Raw genomic sequence first — 20,158 nt, 5'->3', positions numbered from 1 at the left:
TTCGTTTTCGCTTCTAACTTAAAACCCTACCTTGCAGCAGCAGCAGCAGCTATTCAAATACTCAAATGCTTGCTTATAACTTAAACCCTAGCACCAGCAGCAGCTGCTATTCAAATAATAAACTACGTACTTGATAACCTTAGGAATATCCGTCGTCTCTCCGACCACCAAGTGGCGACCACAAGTGGTTGGTGAATACTCACTCTTTCATTTCTAACGAATAAATAACTATAATACAAAGATCCCGAATAAATTACGTTTATTGCGTGCTACTTACGTTTTTATTTCATGAAAATAAACAATATTTCGTACAATTAATTTAAAATCATTTTACTCAAATCATTTAAATTATACTTTTACAAAAGAGAATTATATTCAAACAATTCACATCATATTTCAGTAATTCAATAACAAAAAAATTCACGTCAGATGAAAAACAACCGAAGTCGAAGTGATCAAAAGAAAAAAAAAAAGATTTTTCACCTTATTCTAAACTTTTTTTAGGCAGAGAAAATAAATAAATAAATATATAATTATTTTAAAGATATTATATATATTTATAAGAAATGATAGGAAGAATTTTTTTGAAAAGAGAATAAGAGGAGAAATGACTTAACATTGGTTGAAAAAATATTAAATTTTTTTTTCTTCATTCTCTTTTCATACTTTTTTCCTCGTAGAATGATAAGATGTCACGTCATACTTGAACTGGACATCGTGCCTAAACGGTTGTATTCAACTCGAATAAGTCGTGTTAGACTCTCAATCGTGTCATATCGTGTTTTGACACACTCAAAATATTATGATATACATGCTCTTTTGTGTCGTGTTAATTCGTATCCACGAGTTTATTCGTATCGTGTTTAAATTTGTGTTTCGTGTTATTCCAACTAGAATTCCGACCCAACCGTATTGTGTCGATGCCCATTTTTAAGTGTGTAATGTCGTTTTGACACACTCATGTTAATTATATATATATATTTAATTATGTTGTTAGGAAAAATTATAAAATATAATTATTAATTAATTAATTTTAATTTAGAAAACTTAAATTAATTTAATAAGTTGAACGTGTTAAATATGTTTTTTAAAAACTAATTAAATGTTAAATAGGTACATATAAATTCTAACTTATAGTTTATAAATAATAATTTGAATATCAATTATTTATAATATATTTTAAAATTTTAAAATAATTATTCAAATAAAATTATTTAATAATTTATTAATTTAATAAAAATGTAAATAAATTTAATTTGAAAATATTAATGTAAGTTTAAGTAAGGAAATAAGAAAAATGTGGGTAATTTAAAGAAGAAAATATGAAAAGTGAGTAAAAATTTAATGGATTTATAGTTTACATATTTATAAATATATATTATTATATTATAATTTAATGGAGAAGTGGGTAAAAATTATAAATATATTATTATATTATCAAAATTAAATTATTATAATATATTTATTATTTAATGTATCAATAATTGAAATTATAAAATAATTTATAAATTTAAAATAAAATAAATTAATTAATTAATTAATAAAAGTAATATTTGAGAGAATTAATTGGAGACCACATTTTTATTTATATAATTTTATTTATATTTATATTTTATTTTAATTAATATTATTTAAGTTAATATTTTATTTTAATTTAGTATGTTTAGTTTTAATTATATATATTATATTTATAAAATTAAATAATTTATTAATTGAATAAAAATGTAAATAGATTTAAAAAAAATATTAATATTAAGTTGAGTAACTTAGATAATGTGTTTACGTTGTTTAATGTGCATACTCGTGTTGTGTCTATGTCTACTTAGAATATATCTACTAAATAAATATAAAAACAATTAAAATAATTAAGTTAGAAAGATAATGAATTATATTTTTTTATTATAGGTAAATATGAAATTACATGTCAATTTTATTGTTTTTTTAAATGATTCATGTCATATATAAATGCATTTTTTTAAATACAACTATATAAGAAAAATTTCGTAAGTGAAACTTAAAATAATAAATATTGATCCTTATATACTTTTAATGGTTTTAATAGTAAATAAATGATCTTGGGATATTTTTCTGTAATTTTATAATAATTCATTTCCACGCAATATACTTATGCAAAGCCTTCTCAAAAGTTATAGAAACATATTTTTTTCCGCTTACTTTCAAGATTGATATTAGGAAATTTTTTGACTCAATTAAATGGGATAACATCTATGATAATTTTGAATTTCCTTATATTTTGTTGAATGAATTATGTAGTGTGTTACGATTATCTATTAAAAAGAGAAAAATAGGGTGAGACAAAAAGATAATGCTCATATTTGTTATTGACGACTTTTTCTTATAGCGGCTCATGTGAACGTAAATACTATGGAGGAAACACTAAATCTGTTTGCTCATGTTAAGGACAAATTTGACTTTTTAAGATAGAGTGAAGGAGGAAACAAAGGTAGACATTTACAATATCATGGGTATCAAGGATGACACATCGATTCAATATATTGGCATACCATTATCTACATTATCGATTCAATTTATTGACTAATTCTAACAAACTCTCCTTTAAACTGATTTTTTTTTTTTTTTTTTTCAGTTTACTTCTACAATTTTCATAATTCCCATCATCCTTCTTAGTTTCTCAAACGTTTCGAGCTTGAGAGCTTGAGAGCTTTCATCATACTGTCCGCCAATTGTTCATCAGTTGAGCAATGTACCAATTCTATTTCTTTGTCATTAGATAGATCTTGCATATAATAGTACTTCACATGAATATGCTTACTTTTTCCATGAAGAACAACATCCTTTGACAGCCTTATGATAGGCACATTGACATTATCACAATAAAGAGTAATGCATTTCTTGAGTAGATAATTCATGGCATTGAGAATTCTTTTCATTCAGAATTGCTTGACAGGTATAAGCGGCTGCAGCTAAAAACTCAGCTTCTGCAGTTGATAGAGTCACAATAGGCTGCTTTTTTGAGGAGCATGCTACTGCCTCTTTGCCTATTAAAAGTACATACACTGATGTACTCTTTTTGTCTTCGACATCTCCTGCATAGTCGCTATCTGTGTAGCCTAGAAGATCCACTATTCCATCTTTCTCATATAGTAATCCAAGCTCAGAAGTCCCTTTTATGTATCACAGTACCCTTTTAACAAAGTTAAGATGCAGCACGTACAAGCTAACAATTAATATGTCATTATTAAAGCTTGACTTAATAAATAAATTAGGTTTAAATGACCACATTTGAAAACCTTTTCCAGCACTTGGAGCTTGTTTCAATTCATATAGTGCCTTTTCCAATTTATATACTTTATGTTCTTTCTTCTTTATCTTGAAACCTTTAGGTTGCTCCACAAAGACATATCCCATAAGTTCCCCGTGAAGAAATGCACTCTTCACATCTAACTGATACACATTCTAGTTTCTTTGAGCTGTTGTGGCTAACACCATTCTAATAGTATCCCACCTTGCGACATGTCAAAGACTTCTTGTAGTCAACCCCATATGTTTTAGCATAACCCTTCACTACCAATCTTGCTTTATACTTACTTATTTTCCCGGATTCATCTAGCTTCGTCTTGAATACCCATTTGACACCGATTTTCTTTGCCCCTTTTGATAACTCCACTAGTTTCCAAGTCTTATTCTTCTCAATAGACTTGATTTCTTGTTTCATTGCTTCTACGCAGCGTTGACTCTCAGCTGCTTTTTTTTTTAAATGTAGTTGGGTCAGATGTGATGAAAAATGCCATATTGCTTTCATATTTTCAAGTAGATCATCTCCCATTACACAGTCTCTTTGCTAATTTGGAGGTCTTTGTGTTCTTCCAATTGTGTATGCTTGTACAGGGCTAACCGTAGCTTCCTCAGATATTGGACTTGTCACAAATTCTTCAGAAAGGTCATGTGTTTCATATTCTGTTGTTTTGACATTCTTCAGTATCACTTTCTTCCTCTTTTACTCCACCTTTCAGATTTGGTTCTTCTTCTTGAGGTGAATTATTATTCCAATTCCATCCCTTTTTCTCCTAAAAAATGACATTTCGGCTTATTGTGATTAGACTCTTTACTCACCCCAAAAATATACCACACTTCTATAATCTAGCTTTATTCTTCTTTGGTCTAGGACATGAACATATGCGAGACAACCAAAAATCCTGAAATAACTTACAAAGGGTTTCAGATTGCTCCAGGCTTCTTCTGACGTCATTTCCTTTATTACTGATGTGAGACTTCTATTCATAATGTGTATGTTCCAATTGGCTGCTTCAGGCTAGAATTTTTTTTCCATATTTTTGTTGGATAACATGCTACGGACTGAGTTTATAATTGTGCGATTTCTTCATTCAACTACCCCATTTTGTTGGGTTGTATATACCGTGAGTTGTCTCCTGATTCCTTTCTCTTCACAAAAACTATTAAACTCGTGGGAGGTAAATTCCCCACCTCTGTCTGTTCTTAAACAAGCAAGTGATTCTCCACATTCTATCTATACTATCAGTTTAAAAGATTTAAACTTCTCAAAAGTTTCTGTTTTTTCAGCTTAAAAGAATGCCCATATTTTCTACTGAAATCATCAATAAAGGATAATAGGTACTTTTTTCCACTTGTTGAGATAAGTGTAATAGGTCCACATATATCTGAATGTATGAGTTGAAGCTTCTTTGTAGCTCTCCATTTACTGATTTTTGACTGAATCTGTCTATGTTGTTTTCTGTCATAGAGTGACAACAAACTGTATCTGGTTTGTTATTTTGAGGTAAGCCTTCTACCAAATTTCTTGATTGCATCTCTTGAAGACTTATAATTTAGATGTCTATATCTACACTGCCATATATAAGACTCTTCTTCAGCACATGTTTAAAAACATGTCATAGCTGGTAGCTTCACTGATTCTTCTTTATGCAACATAGTAGCAGAAATGGTGAACATATTGTTTGATGTCATTTTAGCTCTTACTATAAGACCCATTTGGGATTGATATAACTTGCATTTTCCATGTTTAATAAGTATACTAAGTCACTTCTCTTGAAACTGTCTTAAACTCAATTGGTGATTCTTTAGTTCAGGGACATAGAATACATATAAGATTGTTTGTCTGACACCTTCGACTTGCATCTTTATTGTTCCTCCTCCCTTTATGTGATTCGAACAACCTGAATCTACGTACTAAGTTTCTTCTTCGGATTTTTCAGAAGACTCAATAAGAGCCATCAATAATACTTCTTCTTCTTCTGCAAAGTTGACCTTCACTTCTCTAATTGAACATTCATAGTGGAGGTGCCCAAGTTTGTGGCATAATGGAGGTGCCCAAGTTTGTGGCAGTTGTACCATTCCAGTCTAGATTTATCAAATCTTCCTCTTTCCTCTTCCTCCTCATGTTTCACTGGTGACTTTTAGAACTTGGTCATCTTCTTTTTCTTCTCTTTTGAACTTTTGTTCGTGTACTGCCAAGGAGCTTTGTAACTCATCTATCGTCATCAGCCTTGTATCTCTAGCCTCTTCTATCGAGACTACCACACATATAAATCTCTCAATCAGAGTTCTTAGAATCTTCTCAACTATAGTACTATCTGCTTCCTATTGCTTCACATCATGTAACTCTACCAATATATCGTCCCTCCCCTTTTCATTTCCAATATTTCAAACTCCCTTCGCAGTGTGTTCAACAAAGATCGCTTCACCCTCTCATTTCCCCAAACTTACTTTTCAATGATTCCCATACAATCTTAGCAGTTCGTCTGTCTAATATTTGTTCAAACGTACAAATAATTCTTTACCTTGCAGTCTTTCATCTTTAGCTCATCCCGCTGAGCTTTACTTAGGGGCTCAACAACGGTTGAGTAATCAATTCCCGTTTCTACTAGATTCCAATAGCCTTTTGATCGTAGTAGATTCTCCATCAGTTCGGTTCAATGGTCATAGTGCTTCCCATCGAACTGTGGAATCCTTGGAATGCCCGCATCACTTCTTTCAAATGTTGTTACTGACATTCGTTAAAGAAGACCCTTTTTCTACTCGTGTTTCTTCTCCCATTGCTTGATAGAATACACAGTTTGCCTTTCGTTCTCTCGTGTATGGGCAATGTCAAGCTCACAGTTTGTCATTCTTCTCTTTTGGGTGGAGGTTTTTGGCTCTTAACCAATTGTAAACAATGTATATCAAAACTATGCTTATGTTAACTCACACAGTTAAAATTCCCCATTGTATTAATAAAATGGAGACTATTACATAGCCTTACAATGAAATAACTGTAAGCAACAAAATATAAATTAATACTTCTTCTTCTTCTAACCACTAATTATTTACAAGGAGGATAGGATAAAAAATTTGTGAGAGGGAATGAAAGAGAAAATGATGTGTCATTATATCACTGATTGGAAAAAATATAAAATAAGGAAAAAAAAAAATTGTTATTTTTGTCTCATTCCCTTCTCAATTTCCTCCCAATCATTTCTCTTATTGTATCCACTACGATAAATAAAATATAAATTTAATAAAGCTATAAATTTATTGACTAATTCTCACAATGTAGCCACCAAAATCAACTCTAGAAACATTGTAATAAATCTGAAATCACAATCACAAATTCAACTACTTAATAAACAAGAGAGTTTCGTTCCACTTAAATCGAAAATGAAAGAAAATATATAGTAAGAGAAGAGAAGAATTGAACCTTCTATTAGAATAATTTGATCAAATGTGTGGATAGTTGCAATTAATTAAAGATGAACATCTTTTAAAAATATATATATATCTGCAATGCAATACCCAATATTGAGCTATGTCGGGACACTCCATATGCTTTATTTAGAATCAGAAGTACATTCTAATAATCATCACTCCATTTTCTCCATTTATGCCTGTAAAAAAAAGTACTTATCCCATTATTGATGTCATGGTTGAAGAACAATAAATTGTTTTCTAATCTACTAATTGTATAAGATAAATATCAATTTCTTTTTTTTTTCATTTATTAATCTAATACTTAAACCATATACATATATATATATATATATATATATATATATATATATATATATATGTGTGTGTGAATTTGTTCAAGTACAAAGTAGAGACTTAAACTACCCATGTATTTTTGTTTAACAAAATCTTTGAAACCTTCAAAACTATAAAATATTTTGGTTACAAGAAAAAATACTACAAATTTAAAATAAGTATTTTCAATTTAATGTTTGCATATTAATTTTATATTAATAAAAGACATGTTTTATTGGTTTTTTTTTTATCATACTAATTTAAAAACTGTTTTTTTTTTTTAATTTCATTAAACATATATTGGGTTTTTTTGGGGAGAAACCCAAATAATACCCAATATCCCAGTTAAAAAAAGCCCCTAATGTCATTATACTTTTTAAATGAAATTGTTCTTAATGAAAATATTTAAATTAATTAAAATGTTTTTAGTAGGAATGGAAGGGTAAGATATATATTGATATACACTTTATTTGAATAATATTATCTTACTGAAGTTATATATCATACCTAATAATTGGCAAAATAAAAAATCAAATTAAGGCATTTTGCATGAGAACTCTATGAAAGTACATCTTAAAGTCAAGAACCAAATTGATATGTACCATTTGGCTGTGATATTGCATTAAAAAATATGAAAACATGTGCATGAATATGTATATAAATATAGGTTGAAGTTGCATATTTCGTAAGGCTTAAAATAAGGAGGATGATATACCTTGCATCAGTTATGAGATGAACCTCAGCTCCGATTATTAGATCCTTGAGGGGTAGCAAGATGGGAACATGCATCAATGGATTTAATATACCATTATGAAATGGAAGCACATTCAAGTTTACAATCTTCTTTTCAATGAGGTTGTATGTAACCAAAGCCTGCTCACTCGTAAAAGTCAATATTACTGCCTCTTTATCACTGTTCACATATTTCAACGGAAACGCACCTGAAGACCAGGAATTGTCTGGAGTTTCCACAACAAACTCTTTGAACCACGATTTACTAATCCCGTACTCCTTCATCACCCAAACATCAACTCTTTTTTTATCGATCAGCTGCATGCATACACTCAAGCAACCTTCAAATACAAGAAGGTTGGTCACGTGGTTCTCTTGCACAATGTCAAAAGGAGGTGGCATAGCTATTTCTCCGAATTTTTCATTATCAAAATCGAAAGAAAGAATGTAATCACGAGAATTCTTTGTCACTATCCAATGCAAAGATCCGTTCAGGTATGAAGGAAATGACGGGTCGAACAAAACCTCGGGAGGATCCTCAATTATCCTCCAAGAACTGGTAGAAGGGCTTCCGACAGTGTAAATGGCAGTAAGAGTAGTAGTACTAAATTTTGATTTTGTATACTCTACCATCGCTAACGCCTTGTATTTATCAGTCATGGGACTGTACCCGAATCCGGAACGCACTATATACAAGTTTTCTTTATTTATGAAATGCATAGGAGGCGGGATGAGAGTGTATTCGAGAGTAACAGGATTCAAGACGACAAGGGATCTGGAGGAAAACCTCATGTCGAAGCATAGCAGGCCGCGGGTCGAGTTGATGGGCATGATAGGATAAGATCCGTCGAAGCGGAGGATACGGAGATGGTGATTTCGATCGTTTTCGTAATCCACGAGAAAAAGATGTTCATTGACGGGGCATAGTATGAGCTCGGTAGGGGATCTGGACAAGTGTAAGGGAGGGAATTCGGGATCTTGAGAGATTGCATAAAGAAATGATTTGCAGACGCACCTGCACCGAATCACAGATTTGATCGGAAGGCGAGAAAGGATATCCACCAGGATGTTGTTCGGCACTTGCCCGATTGAAGTACTACTACTGCAGCCCACCGCAAGTTCTTTCTCCATCTGCGCTGCCAGCTTCTTCCTTACGTACCTATTCATGATGTTTTCGCTTCTAACTTAAAAACCCTAGCAGCAGCTATTCAAATAACGAACTGCTTACAACTTAAACCCTAGCAGCAGCAGCAGCTATTCAAATAATCTACGTAATATTTATTACTTGATAACCTCTAGGAATATCCGTTGTCTTAGAAAGAAGAAAGGCAACTGGTGAATACCTTTTCATTTCTAACCAACTTTTTTTTTAAAGCCTAATCATAGGGAAATTTGACGAAATGACCTTACAAACCAGGTTATTTGACCTGGTGGAAAATTAAAATTTTTTTTTGCGCTCGTGGTGCTCTATTTTTTTTTATACGATTTTGCCCTTGTCGCGAAACGCTATAAATATCCAAATAATTTCATTTCCCTAAATTTTTTTCTCTCTCTTCTCCAATTCTCTCCTTCACTCACGGTGGCCGGCGACGACGACGGCCGGCGGCGACGACGTCTCTGTTTCCTCCAATATCCATACAAATCTATACCGATCAGAGCTCTTCTAACCTAACTAATTCTTTTATGTTTATCTATTGCCGATTTCTAACCCTAAATATATTTTGCATGCAGGTTTCTTATATTAGGGTTTATGTGAGTTCTCCGATTCTAACTATTTGAAGGTCGTCGAGGTGGATCTTCATTCTAACAGTTATGTTCTTGTTTACATTTTCTTCATTTCAAAAACCTTTTCATATTTCCTTTATGTCCATCATTTTCTCCGTTTTGTTGATTCTTATTTCTTATATGGTTAATATTGGTTCATGTTAAGTTATTATTTGTTATTCGTTCATATTGCAGAAAATCTCTGTCTGATAAGAGCGTTTGTGTTTCCGTTTCAGATCTGCTTACCGTTTCGCTACGGACTTACCGTTTCGCTACGGACTTACCGTTTCGCTACGGACTTACCGTTTCGCTACGGACTTACCGTTTCGCTAAGTAGTACCTCGCGATTCGCTAAGTGTCAAGATTTTTTGTTCTTTATAGTTAATCATGAACTTCATTTGACAAGGTATCTTCATTCGAAGGCCCCATCCAACCAATGACTTACAAACGGTTTCCACACCCCAAAGTGAAAACCGCTGCTGCTAAGGTTGGAGAAGTCCCACGGGCAACAGAGAGCGGGGACTGTGGGGTCTTCACGCTAATGTACATGGAACACTTGACCGCTAATCAACCCGTGCACAATGTGACCTCAGAAAACATGGGGTTTTTTAGGCAGAAGATGGCGGTCCGGTTATTCCATCAGATTATGGAACCTTAAACATTATTTTGTGTAAAAGTGATAACTTATTTTGATGTATTGTAAACCTTGATGAATATTTTGGAAGTTGGATGATGTATTGTAAATTATTTTGTGTAAATTGATGTATTGTAAATTGACCATTCAACCTACAAAAAAGATAAGTTAGTAGCCTTCGTTTCGCCAAGTACTCTTCGTTTCGCCCAGTACTCTTCGTTTCGCCAAGTACTTTTCGTTTCGCTAAGTTAGCACTTTTCGATTCGCAAAGTAGTTTCCGATTCGCTAAGTCCCTCCCGATTCGCTAAGTCCCTCGCGATTCGCTAAGTGCCTCCCGTTTCGCTAAGTTAATACTCATCGTTTCCCTACTCATATACTACTACTACTAGAACATACAACATAAACATTAAACCTGAATTAACACATTAAACCTGAATTAACAACATACCAGTACCATAGTTCAATTAACAACATATATTACAACATAGTATCTATCAAGCTAAAGGTTCATATTGTTGAGATGATGAGTCATGCTGCTTAGATGATGAAGCTCGTGCAGTAGATGGTGCAGGCATAACTGCTTTGCATGTTGCCCTATTATGTCCAAGCCCACCACATGAGCTGCATCGTCTCGGGATCTTACGGACCTCACCCTGGGATGACCTACGCTTTGTTTGTGGTCTGCCTTTCTTAACCTTCACATTTGGTTTAAGACACGAACGTTGCTTGATATGTTCGGGAACATCCCAATTTTCTTCATCACCGGGAGGATAACATGTCTCGGCATATGAATTTATCCAACACTCAGTTGTGTAATACCTGTGTAACACAACAGAATTATTAATTGGTTAAACAGAATGAACACGTGAGCTAGATATTAATACCTTGAACAGAAGTCATAAGAAACCAAATTCCGACTACGGGCAGCAGCCATTGCATGCGTACAAGGAAGTCCCGAAACTTCGAATACTCTACAAGTGTAGTTCATGTCTTTCAAATTGACTTTGAAATGGGACTGATTGTCATGCACATAAAACTCGAATCGGTTAAGGGATTGGACTGTATAGAATCTGGCCTTCTCGAATCCCTCACGTAACACCTTCTCATAATTTGGAGATAAAACTTCTTCGTGATTAGACGCTCTTTCTCTTCTATCGTTAAACCATTGTTGTATTGTGAATCTTAAATACTCAGCCATTTCTGAAATGGGATACTTTCTGGCTTCCCTGCTCTGACTATTGAAACTCTCAGCATAATTGCTTGTCAGTTGATTGTATCGCTTACCGGGAAAAAATGCTCTACTCCATCTTGGGAACCCAATTTCTTCCAAATAGGCAGCAATCCGGTGATCTTTAACCTTGATTTTCTCAAACCAACGATTAAATTCGTGGACAGTGTATGCCCTTGAAGCCGAATCAAACTCCGCATGACACTTATCACTTTTGAATTTGGCCACAATATTCATCTTTATGTGATATGTGCACGCACCGTGGTCTGCTTCTGGGAAAACAGCACACAAGGCATTAGCGATGCTTGGGTGTCTGTCGGATACGAAGACGAGATCATCAACTAATCCAATTGCGTCTCTCAGTTTTTGCATGAAATAAGTCCAGGAGTTATTATTCTCTGAATCAACAACGCCGAATGCGACAGGATATAGTTGCTCATTCGCATCCAATGCAATAGCCACCAATAATTGACCACCCACCTTGTGCTTAAGAAAACTAGCATCAACACATAATACAGGACGGCAAAAGGATTTGAAACCCCTAATTGAGAGGCCTAGGGACATGAACATATACTTGAAGTGACCGAGCTCGTCTGTCTGTATGTCGGTTATGGTACCAGGATTACACTTCTCCAACATGTAAAGGTATGATGGCAGTATTCCATAAGAATCCTCTACCGTCCCTCGCACCGCTATTAAAGCATTTTCCCTTGCCCTCCATGTCTTATTATAAGTCAAAAATATCCCATAAGTTGTCTGCATGTCTTCAATTATTTTCTTAGGCAAGTGGTTATGATGATGGTCCATGTACTTGCTCTTCACGCACTGCCCAATAACCCATGCTGGTGTTTGCATTTTTTTCTTGGGCCTCGACAAAGTTGAGCATGAGTGTTGATGCTCAAATGTCCGGATCTCAAACATCTCAGAAAACTTACCTTTCACAGCCCGCAAACTCCACTTGCATGTCTCATCCAAACATTTGAGTTCCCAAAGATTTTTTCTTGACTTCTCCACTTTGAATTCAAAATGATTGGCCATCGCATATTTATATAGAGCAAGTTGAAGTTCTTTTTTATTTTCAAAGAACGAACCAACTTCCAATACGGTTTCACTAGTTAATGCCATCGCAAATGTGGGGTCTGGCGGTGATGTGTCTGTCGGGTCTGTCGATGGTGTACCCATTGAAGATCGTCTTGCACTAGATGGTGTACCCATTGATGATCTTCTTGCACTTGTTGGTGTACCATTTGATGCCTTTCTTGCACTAGTTGGTGTACCCAATGATGATCTTCTTGCACTTGGTTGTATAGGTATTGATGCTTTTTCACCACTATTAACATGCAAGTCCTGAGTAAGTGGGATGTGAGGCAAAGAGGTTTCTCCGGCTTCATTTTGACTTTCAACAAAGAATTCCAAGGGTACAACAGGTGGAACAAATTTCTGAGTAAGTTGTGGTGGTAGTATACTTTCTTGAGTTGGGTATGTAAGTACTGGTATCTTTTCTTTAGTAAACGCTGACTTCTCCACTACAGATACACACAATGGTGACACTGTTCGACCCAAAATCAAGCGTGATAGATATGTGTTCAAATCCCCATCATTATCAATAAAAACAGGTTTTGGATTTCTGATATTCGGAATATCATACTTCACTTGGAGCACTAAATCGTATGCTGATATCTGGAGATTAAGTCTATCGTAGAGTATATCAAGTAATTCAGCATAACGAGTATTTTGGGGTAGATCAAATGTTTTGATTGAAGATGCATCAAAAAACAGCATTCCATCAGCATCAAGTTTCCACTCTCCATTATAGAAAACGAAAACTTCAGCTGCAATATAAAAACATGATTTGATTTAGAGACGGATAATTAATACTTCGCGAATCGCTATGAACTTAGCGAAACGGGAAGGCCTTCGCGAATCGTAAGGCACTTAGCGAAACGAGAAGTCCTTCGCGAATCGTAAGGCACTTAGCGAAACGAGAAGTCCTTCGCGAATCGCTGGGAACTTAGCGAAACGGGAAGTAAACCCTAATCAATCTCAGAAAACGAACATCAATAAAACATGCTTCAAATAGACGTACCTATTGGAACAGTGCTCGTGCACGTCGTCGAGCTCATAGTGGATTTCGAACGAACTTCTCCGCCAAGATCTCCGACGAGATCGCCGCCGCCGCCGCCGGAGTTTAGAGAGAAGGAGGAGAAGAGCGGGAAGAGAGAGAAGGAGAAGAAAAAAATGAAAAAAAAGTACGGAGGTTATATTAAATAGTAAGGGCAATTTGAACATTTCACATGTCGTCACTTCGCGAAACGCTAAGTGACTTAGCGTTTCGCGACAAGGGCAAAATCGTCCAAAAAAAATAAAATCACCACGAGCGCAATAAAATTATCACTTTACCATCGGATCAAATAACCTCATCTTTGAGGTTATTTGATCAAATTTCCCTAATCATATATTCTGTGCTTCTTACATGTTATTATTTAATTTATTAATTTATTAATTAAAATAATTTGTTTTATCGTTATATATTTTTACTTTTAAATTTTTAATATTAAAAATAATATATTTATATAAAATTTATATCAAATAAAATTATTTAAATAATTCAAATAATATTCATTAACCCTATAGGTAGATTGAAATGACAAGGTATATATTTTAGGGCATTTGTAGTAGATGTTCTATTAGGTGTTCTATATCTAAAATAAAAATAAAAAACTAAAAATTACAACAAATTTGATTTACATCAGATTGCTATACTTAAAAAAATTTAGCTCAACAATAGTGTTCTATATATAGAACACCACTTTACCTGTTCTATACTCAAAACTGGCGGCAACATTATTCTCTTTCATTTTTTTTTTCTCAAAACTGGCAGGAACATTATTCTTTCTGATCTTTTTTTTTTTCACATAACAGAGAAAGCATAGGTTCTTTCCAACATTGTAGAATCTTTTCTCTTTCAAACGTAAGCTTCAAAACTTTCGCTGTAGAGATGAAAAGAAATAACGATAAGAGATGCTTGAGGTATAGAGAAATCTAAAAAACGTTAATACTCTACAGTGATCAGCAAGAGTGAAAAGTTCCTTAATTTTGCTCAAGATACGGATTTTGACTTCTTCCAGCTTTCCAACCATGTATCCCGTCTTCCTCTCTCTCTCTTTTTTGTGTGTTGTTTTCTAGGGCCTGTTTCCTAGAACGCGGATTTTTGCTTTTGAAATTTCTAAATTTCTGTTCGTTTCCTTTTTATATATATGCTCAAGTTCTTTGGCTTGTTATAGGATTGAATGATAAATTGTTTTTGATCTCTCTAGGAAATCAATGATTAATCTCGTCTGTAGGATACATAGGTATGAATAACGACATTTCTGGAATTATGCGTATGGTGGGAGTAACTGATGATGGGTTAAGCGGTGATTTTTACCTATCTGAAACAAACGATTTGGACACCTCAATCGAGGCGTTGAAATATAGAACATGCCAATGAAATATAAGCGTTGAAATTTGAATTTGAAATTGAAATATAGGCGTTGGATTTGAATTTGAAATATAGGTGTTGAAATATAGCCGTTTGAATTATAAATAGTTACAAGTTGTTTTTTAATTTTGCAAAAAATAAATATTTTAATGTTATAGGTATATAGATAGAAATGCTGTAGAGTATTTTGAATTGAGATGTTGTAAAATAGATATATGTATTTTTAATATTATTTTAGGTATAAAATTTAGCACTTTTGGTGCAAGTGCCCTTATATTCGTGGGTACTCGATGGTCAGGTTCGAGTATTTTAAATCGAGATCGGGTTCAAAGATGAAAAAGAGAGAAGGTTATTAGAACGAGTTTAGGGGTTTGTTTGTTTAATATAAATAAAAAGTGGTTGATAAGGCTGATATTGGTTCTAGATCTACTGCTGCCACTGGTCAAAGTTTTGGGTTGGTCTTTATGTGGTTGAGATTATTGTGAAGGAAAAGGTTGTTCCGGTGCTAATTTGGTTGCTTGATCCTGCTAATTTGGTTGCTTGATCCTGTTCTACTGCTGCTACTAGTTAAGGTGAGGTTGGTTTTGATGTGGATGACTCTGTGGTGGGTTATGATGTGGTCAGGCCGACCTTGGGTAAGCCCGACAAGTCTTCATGTTAGGGCAACCCATTTATTAAAAATAGTAAAGTATGTTTAGTTAAATTTATTATAATTTTAAACATAATATGGTGTAGTTTAGTAGTTTAAAATAAAACTTTTATTTGGTTAATTATGGATTCAAATCTCACCAAAAATCATTTTTTAAAATTAGACATAAGGCAACAAAAATATATTGAACTTTTTTCTACTGGGTTAGGGCAGTCCAAAACTCGAGGCCGGTACAATTGAGGTGGGAACTGGTTCTGCTGCTACTGGTTAAGGTTCTGATGTGTCTCGTTCTGTGGTGGGCTCCTTGTAATGGGATCAGACTTTGCTATTGTTACTGGTCAAGCTGATGTGGTTGGTTCTGTGGTGGGTTCTGCTCTGATTGTTACATGTGTGGTGGGTATTGCTGTTATGGTCAAGTTGATGCTGGTCCTAGTTCTAAGAGATTGTTTAAGGAAAAAGCTGAACTTAGTAAGGAAAGGGCTTCTACCACTATTGATGGGGTTACTGCAAGCTTAACTGTTGGAAATGAAAAGGGTGGTACTAGTATTGCTGAAGGCTTGGTTACTGTTGAGATTTTAGAAAATAGGTGGTATGGCTGAAGATGGGGCTGATATAAACCTGTTTTCTGATAATAGGGTTGGTAATACTGCTAATTTTTCTAATCAAGCTAAGACTGTTAAAAATGTTAAAGCAACTACTGCACAAGATTCAAGAGGAGATGAAGAAGTGTTCATGGAAAAAAATGAAATTGTCAATCTAGCTGGAATGAGAAATCATTTGGAAATTTCTTCTACAAGTTCAGAAATAGGAACTGGTAATGGAAAAGGAACGTAAAACTCAGCTTGGAATCCAATTTAGTATACATTATCTCCAGGACTAGAACCTGTTCATCAAGGAGGAGTATGAAGAGGTCGTGACATGGTCAGTTGAGGTGCTAAAGGAGTTTGGGAAATGTTCTAGAACCATACCTGTTCCAATTCGTGCAGTTCCTAATAGAACTTGGCAGAAGAACAATGTGTGACAGGGAGCATCTAATTCTAACAAAGCTCTTCCAATGGTTACAACACTCAATCATCCATTCCAGTTTGGAATTCCTGATGAGATTGAAGGACTGTGTGTCAGGAATTGAGATTCTGCTATTATTGTCCGTTTTTATGGAGGTTCAAATGTGTCATTCAAGGTGGTAAAAGATCAGGTTTTCAAACAATGGGAGAAGGAAGGATTGCAGAAGCTAACGGTGAATGACTTTGGATAGTATTTCTTGCAATTCAGTAAGGATAGTGATATCAGGAAGGTTTATGCAAATGACTTCTGCTTTATTGCAAATCAGTGTTTTAAACTGTGCAAATGGAAGGAAGGAATGATCCTGAATAAGAAGTCTCGCCGTTGTGATTCTATCTGGCTATGGATAGAAACAATAAAGCATTCACGGTAAGAGTTAATGTTGAAATTCATCCAGAAAACACTCTTCCTCGGGGTTGAAATTTGTGGACAAATTGGGACATCTGTTTAACATTGGTATCAATTATGAATAGAGGTCTGATAGATGCACAAATTGCAAGACATTTTTACACTCAATGAATAAATGTCCTAAAGGGGAACTCAATCCAAAGACTGTGCAGAGAAAAGTGAAAAATATTCAGACATAGCAGAATGAGGATGAAATGGTTGAAAGTAAAGAAGGGACATAGGATAAAAAAGATGAACAAACTGGAGATTTGAAAATTTTAGGGGAAGTTTAGAATAACAGGGATTTGGGGGTTAGTTCTGATGAGATGATTGTACAAAGTGAGGGTAATCTAAATAAGGACGAGCTAATTGAAATTGAAGATGAGAAGGATTTGAGTGAAGTTGAAGATGATGAGAATGGTCTGGGTGAAGAAGGAATTGATGATCAGGTTTGGGTGAAGAAGAATCTAATGAGCAGGGTAGAAAAGTTAAGGGTTGATCTGGTTGATGAAAGGGTTAGAAACGATACAGTTAGAAAAGATGGATTAAGAAGGAAACAAGTTGTTGATCAAGGTTGCAGCGATGATGTTTAGGGTTTAAGGTTGATCAACATGAGATGAATGGATGAAAACAGATATAGCTGGAAATGCTGGACATGAAGGGGAAAAGATGAACGGGAAGGGTGTAGTAGACAGATTAGTGTTGATTATTTGGGGTCTGATTTGAATAAAGTAATGGATAAAGAACGACTATGGGGAAAACTAGAAATATAAGGAGACATAGGACAAAGCAGGGTAAAAATACTCAGGGAAGGGAGGAAATTACAGTTAAAAATAATAGGTTCAATATGCTTGTTGCTGGGAGATCTAAGGATAAAGGGAGAAATAAGGAAGGAGAGAAAAGTAATCAGACTAGTAAAAGAGACAAAACGACAATTGGTGAAAGTATGGAAGATCTGGATGCAACTGATCCAATTACAGAAAATGATGATCCTGTCTTAAAAAACTCCATTAGATTCAGAACAACAAGAAGGATGACGAATGAAGGACAGAGTTTCAACTCTTCATCTGCTACAGCAAGTGAGAGTATTAATCTTATAAGTCAGACCCTATCATCTGAAAGCATTCAATCTAACTCATGGGATGATTGATTTCAATGAATGCATAAGGGATATTAGCTGTATGAAACCCACCAACTCTGGAAATCCTTTCACTTGGTCTTCGTCTCGGGGTAATGAACAAGTGAGAAGAAGCCGGATTGATAGGGGTCTAGTTAATGAGGCTTGGGTGGCTAAATTTTCCAAAAGCCATATCCATGTTTTAGATGTAGGAATATCTGATCATTGTCCGATTAAATTAAACGTAATAGAGGGTCAAAAGGTGTTTCAAAATTTTAAACTTTTGGATGAATGATAACAGATTCATACCCATTCTGGAGGATGTTTGGGCTACTCATATTAATGGAATCTTGATGTTTCAGGTTAGCGAGAAGCTAAGCCTGATCAAAATTCAGCTGCTCAAGTTTAATTGTGTAAAATATAGTAACATCTCAATTAGGGTTGCTGAGGCTAGAACAAAGCTGGAAGAAGTTCAGAAACAAATGCTTAGTAGAAGTTATCCAAATTAATTCATGGAAGAGGAGAAAACTATGCTAGCTGAATTTAGAGCGTTCAGTTCTTGCGAGAAAAGCTTCGCTAAGTAGAAATCAAGGCAGAACTGACTGTCTTTAGGGGACAAAAACACGACATTCTTTTACAAGAAATGCTCGACTAGGAATATGCGGAATCGGGTGATTAGACTAGAAAATGGCAACGGGGAAGTGGCTATTGGGAAGCAACAGGTGCATAAAGAGGCCATCAAATTTTATAAGGAACTTACCAATAAGAAGAACAATTCCAGTAACATTGAGTATTTCAGAAGGATCAGGTTGGAATTCAGGAAGGTGGAAGGTGGAAGGCTGATTGAAAGGGTGACTGAAGAGGAGATTAGGCAGTCGGTTTTGCACATGACTGGGATAAGAGTCCCGGGCCAGATGGATTTAGCACAACTTTTTCAAGAGTAACTAGAGTATTGTTGGCAAAGATGTGATGAATGGGGTGCGAGTTTTTTTGGCACAAGAGAATGTTAAAGCAATGGAATGTGACTATCCTTACTCTTATTCATATTTCTAAAAGGATAGAGGATTTTCGTCTTATTTATTGATGTAATGTTATTTATAAAATCATTTATAAAATCACTTCTAATAAGTTTAAAAATGTTATCTCTTCCATTGTTAGTCATGGGCAGCCAACATTCATTCATCGTCATTCTATTTCTCATAATATTTTCCTTATGTAAGGTCTTTTAAAAAGATATGGCAGAAGAAAAATTACACCTAGAATTGTTATTAAGGTTAGACATTAGGAAATCATTTGATTCCATTTAATGGGATGTTATTCAAGATTTTTTTGATTGTTTCTGGCTTTCCTAATATTATTGTGAAGTGCTGCAGTGCGTAACTCCACCCATTCAATTGTAAGTGTGAATGGTGTTTATGAAAGATTTTTTAAAGACGAAAATGGCCTTAGGCAAGGGACCCTTTATCCTCATATATCTTTGTCTTAATCTTTCTTAATCTTTAAGGAAATACTGAAGAATAAGCATTTACCTATCATCCTTTATATTTAGAGGAACAAATTACCCATGTTTGTTTTGCAGATGATCTATTTATTGTAAAGCATTCGGATGTGGACTCCATGAATTCCGTTAAGGAAGTTCTTAATCAATTCTCTAGTATCACTAACCTATACATTAATGAAGTGAAGAGCCTTGTTTTTATGGAGTTGTCGATGAGGTGACTAAAGAGAATATCTTTTTAACATTTTTGGAATCAAAGAAGGTGAGTTGCCTATCCGCTACTTGGAAGTTCCTCTCTCGTCCAAACATCTTAGAATAACCCATTGCTGATTGTTTATAGAGAGAAGGTAAAAAATTTAATGAATGTGGACCTCAAAAAAACTTATCAATTATCATACGCGGCATAATTGAACTAGTCATAAATGATATTATGGGAAGCATTAGTTTTTGGACAAAACAACTTGTTATTCCTAAAATCGTTATTAAAGATCTCGATAGGCTTATAAGAGATTTCATGTGCCCAAGGAAGAGGAGGCAAGAAAATGAAATGGGATGATGTTCGTAAATCTAAGAAAAAAGGGACCTC

At 34.5% G+C, this 20,158-nt stretch overlaps 1 protein-coding gene across 1 annotated transcript; it reads right to left on the bottom strand.

Annotated features, from left to right (window-relative positions):
• Positions 1–7,550: 7,550 nt before the first annotated feature.
• On the bottom strand, positions 7,551–8,883 carry LOC124929649 (F-box protein At3g07870-like). Its single transcript, XM_047470051.1, has 2 exons — positions 7,736–8,883; positions 7,551–7,629 (listed from the first exon to the last, which is right to left on the bottom strand). The coding sequence occupies exons 1-2, from the start codon at positions 8,881–8,883 to the stop codon at positions 7,551–7,553; spliced, it is 1,227 nt and encodes a 408-aa protein (XP_047326007.1).
• Positions 8,884–20,158: the final 11,275 nt, after the last annotated feature.

Source organism: Impatiens glandulifera, chromosome 3 (genome assembly GCF_907164915.1).
Source record: "Impatiens glandulifera chromosome 3, dImpGla2.1, whole genome shotgun sequence".
Lineage (NCBI taxonomy): Eukaryota > Viridiplantae > Streptophyta > Magnoliopsida > Ericales > Balsaminaceae > Impatiens > Impatiens glandulifera.
This window is presented reverse-complemented; position numbering and strand designations above follow the sequence as displayed.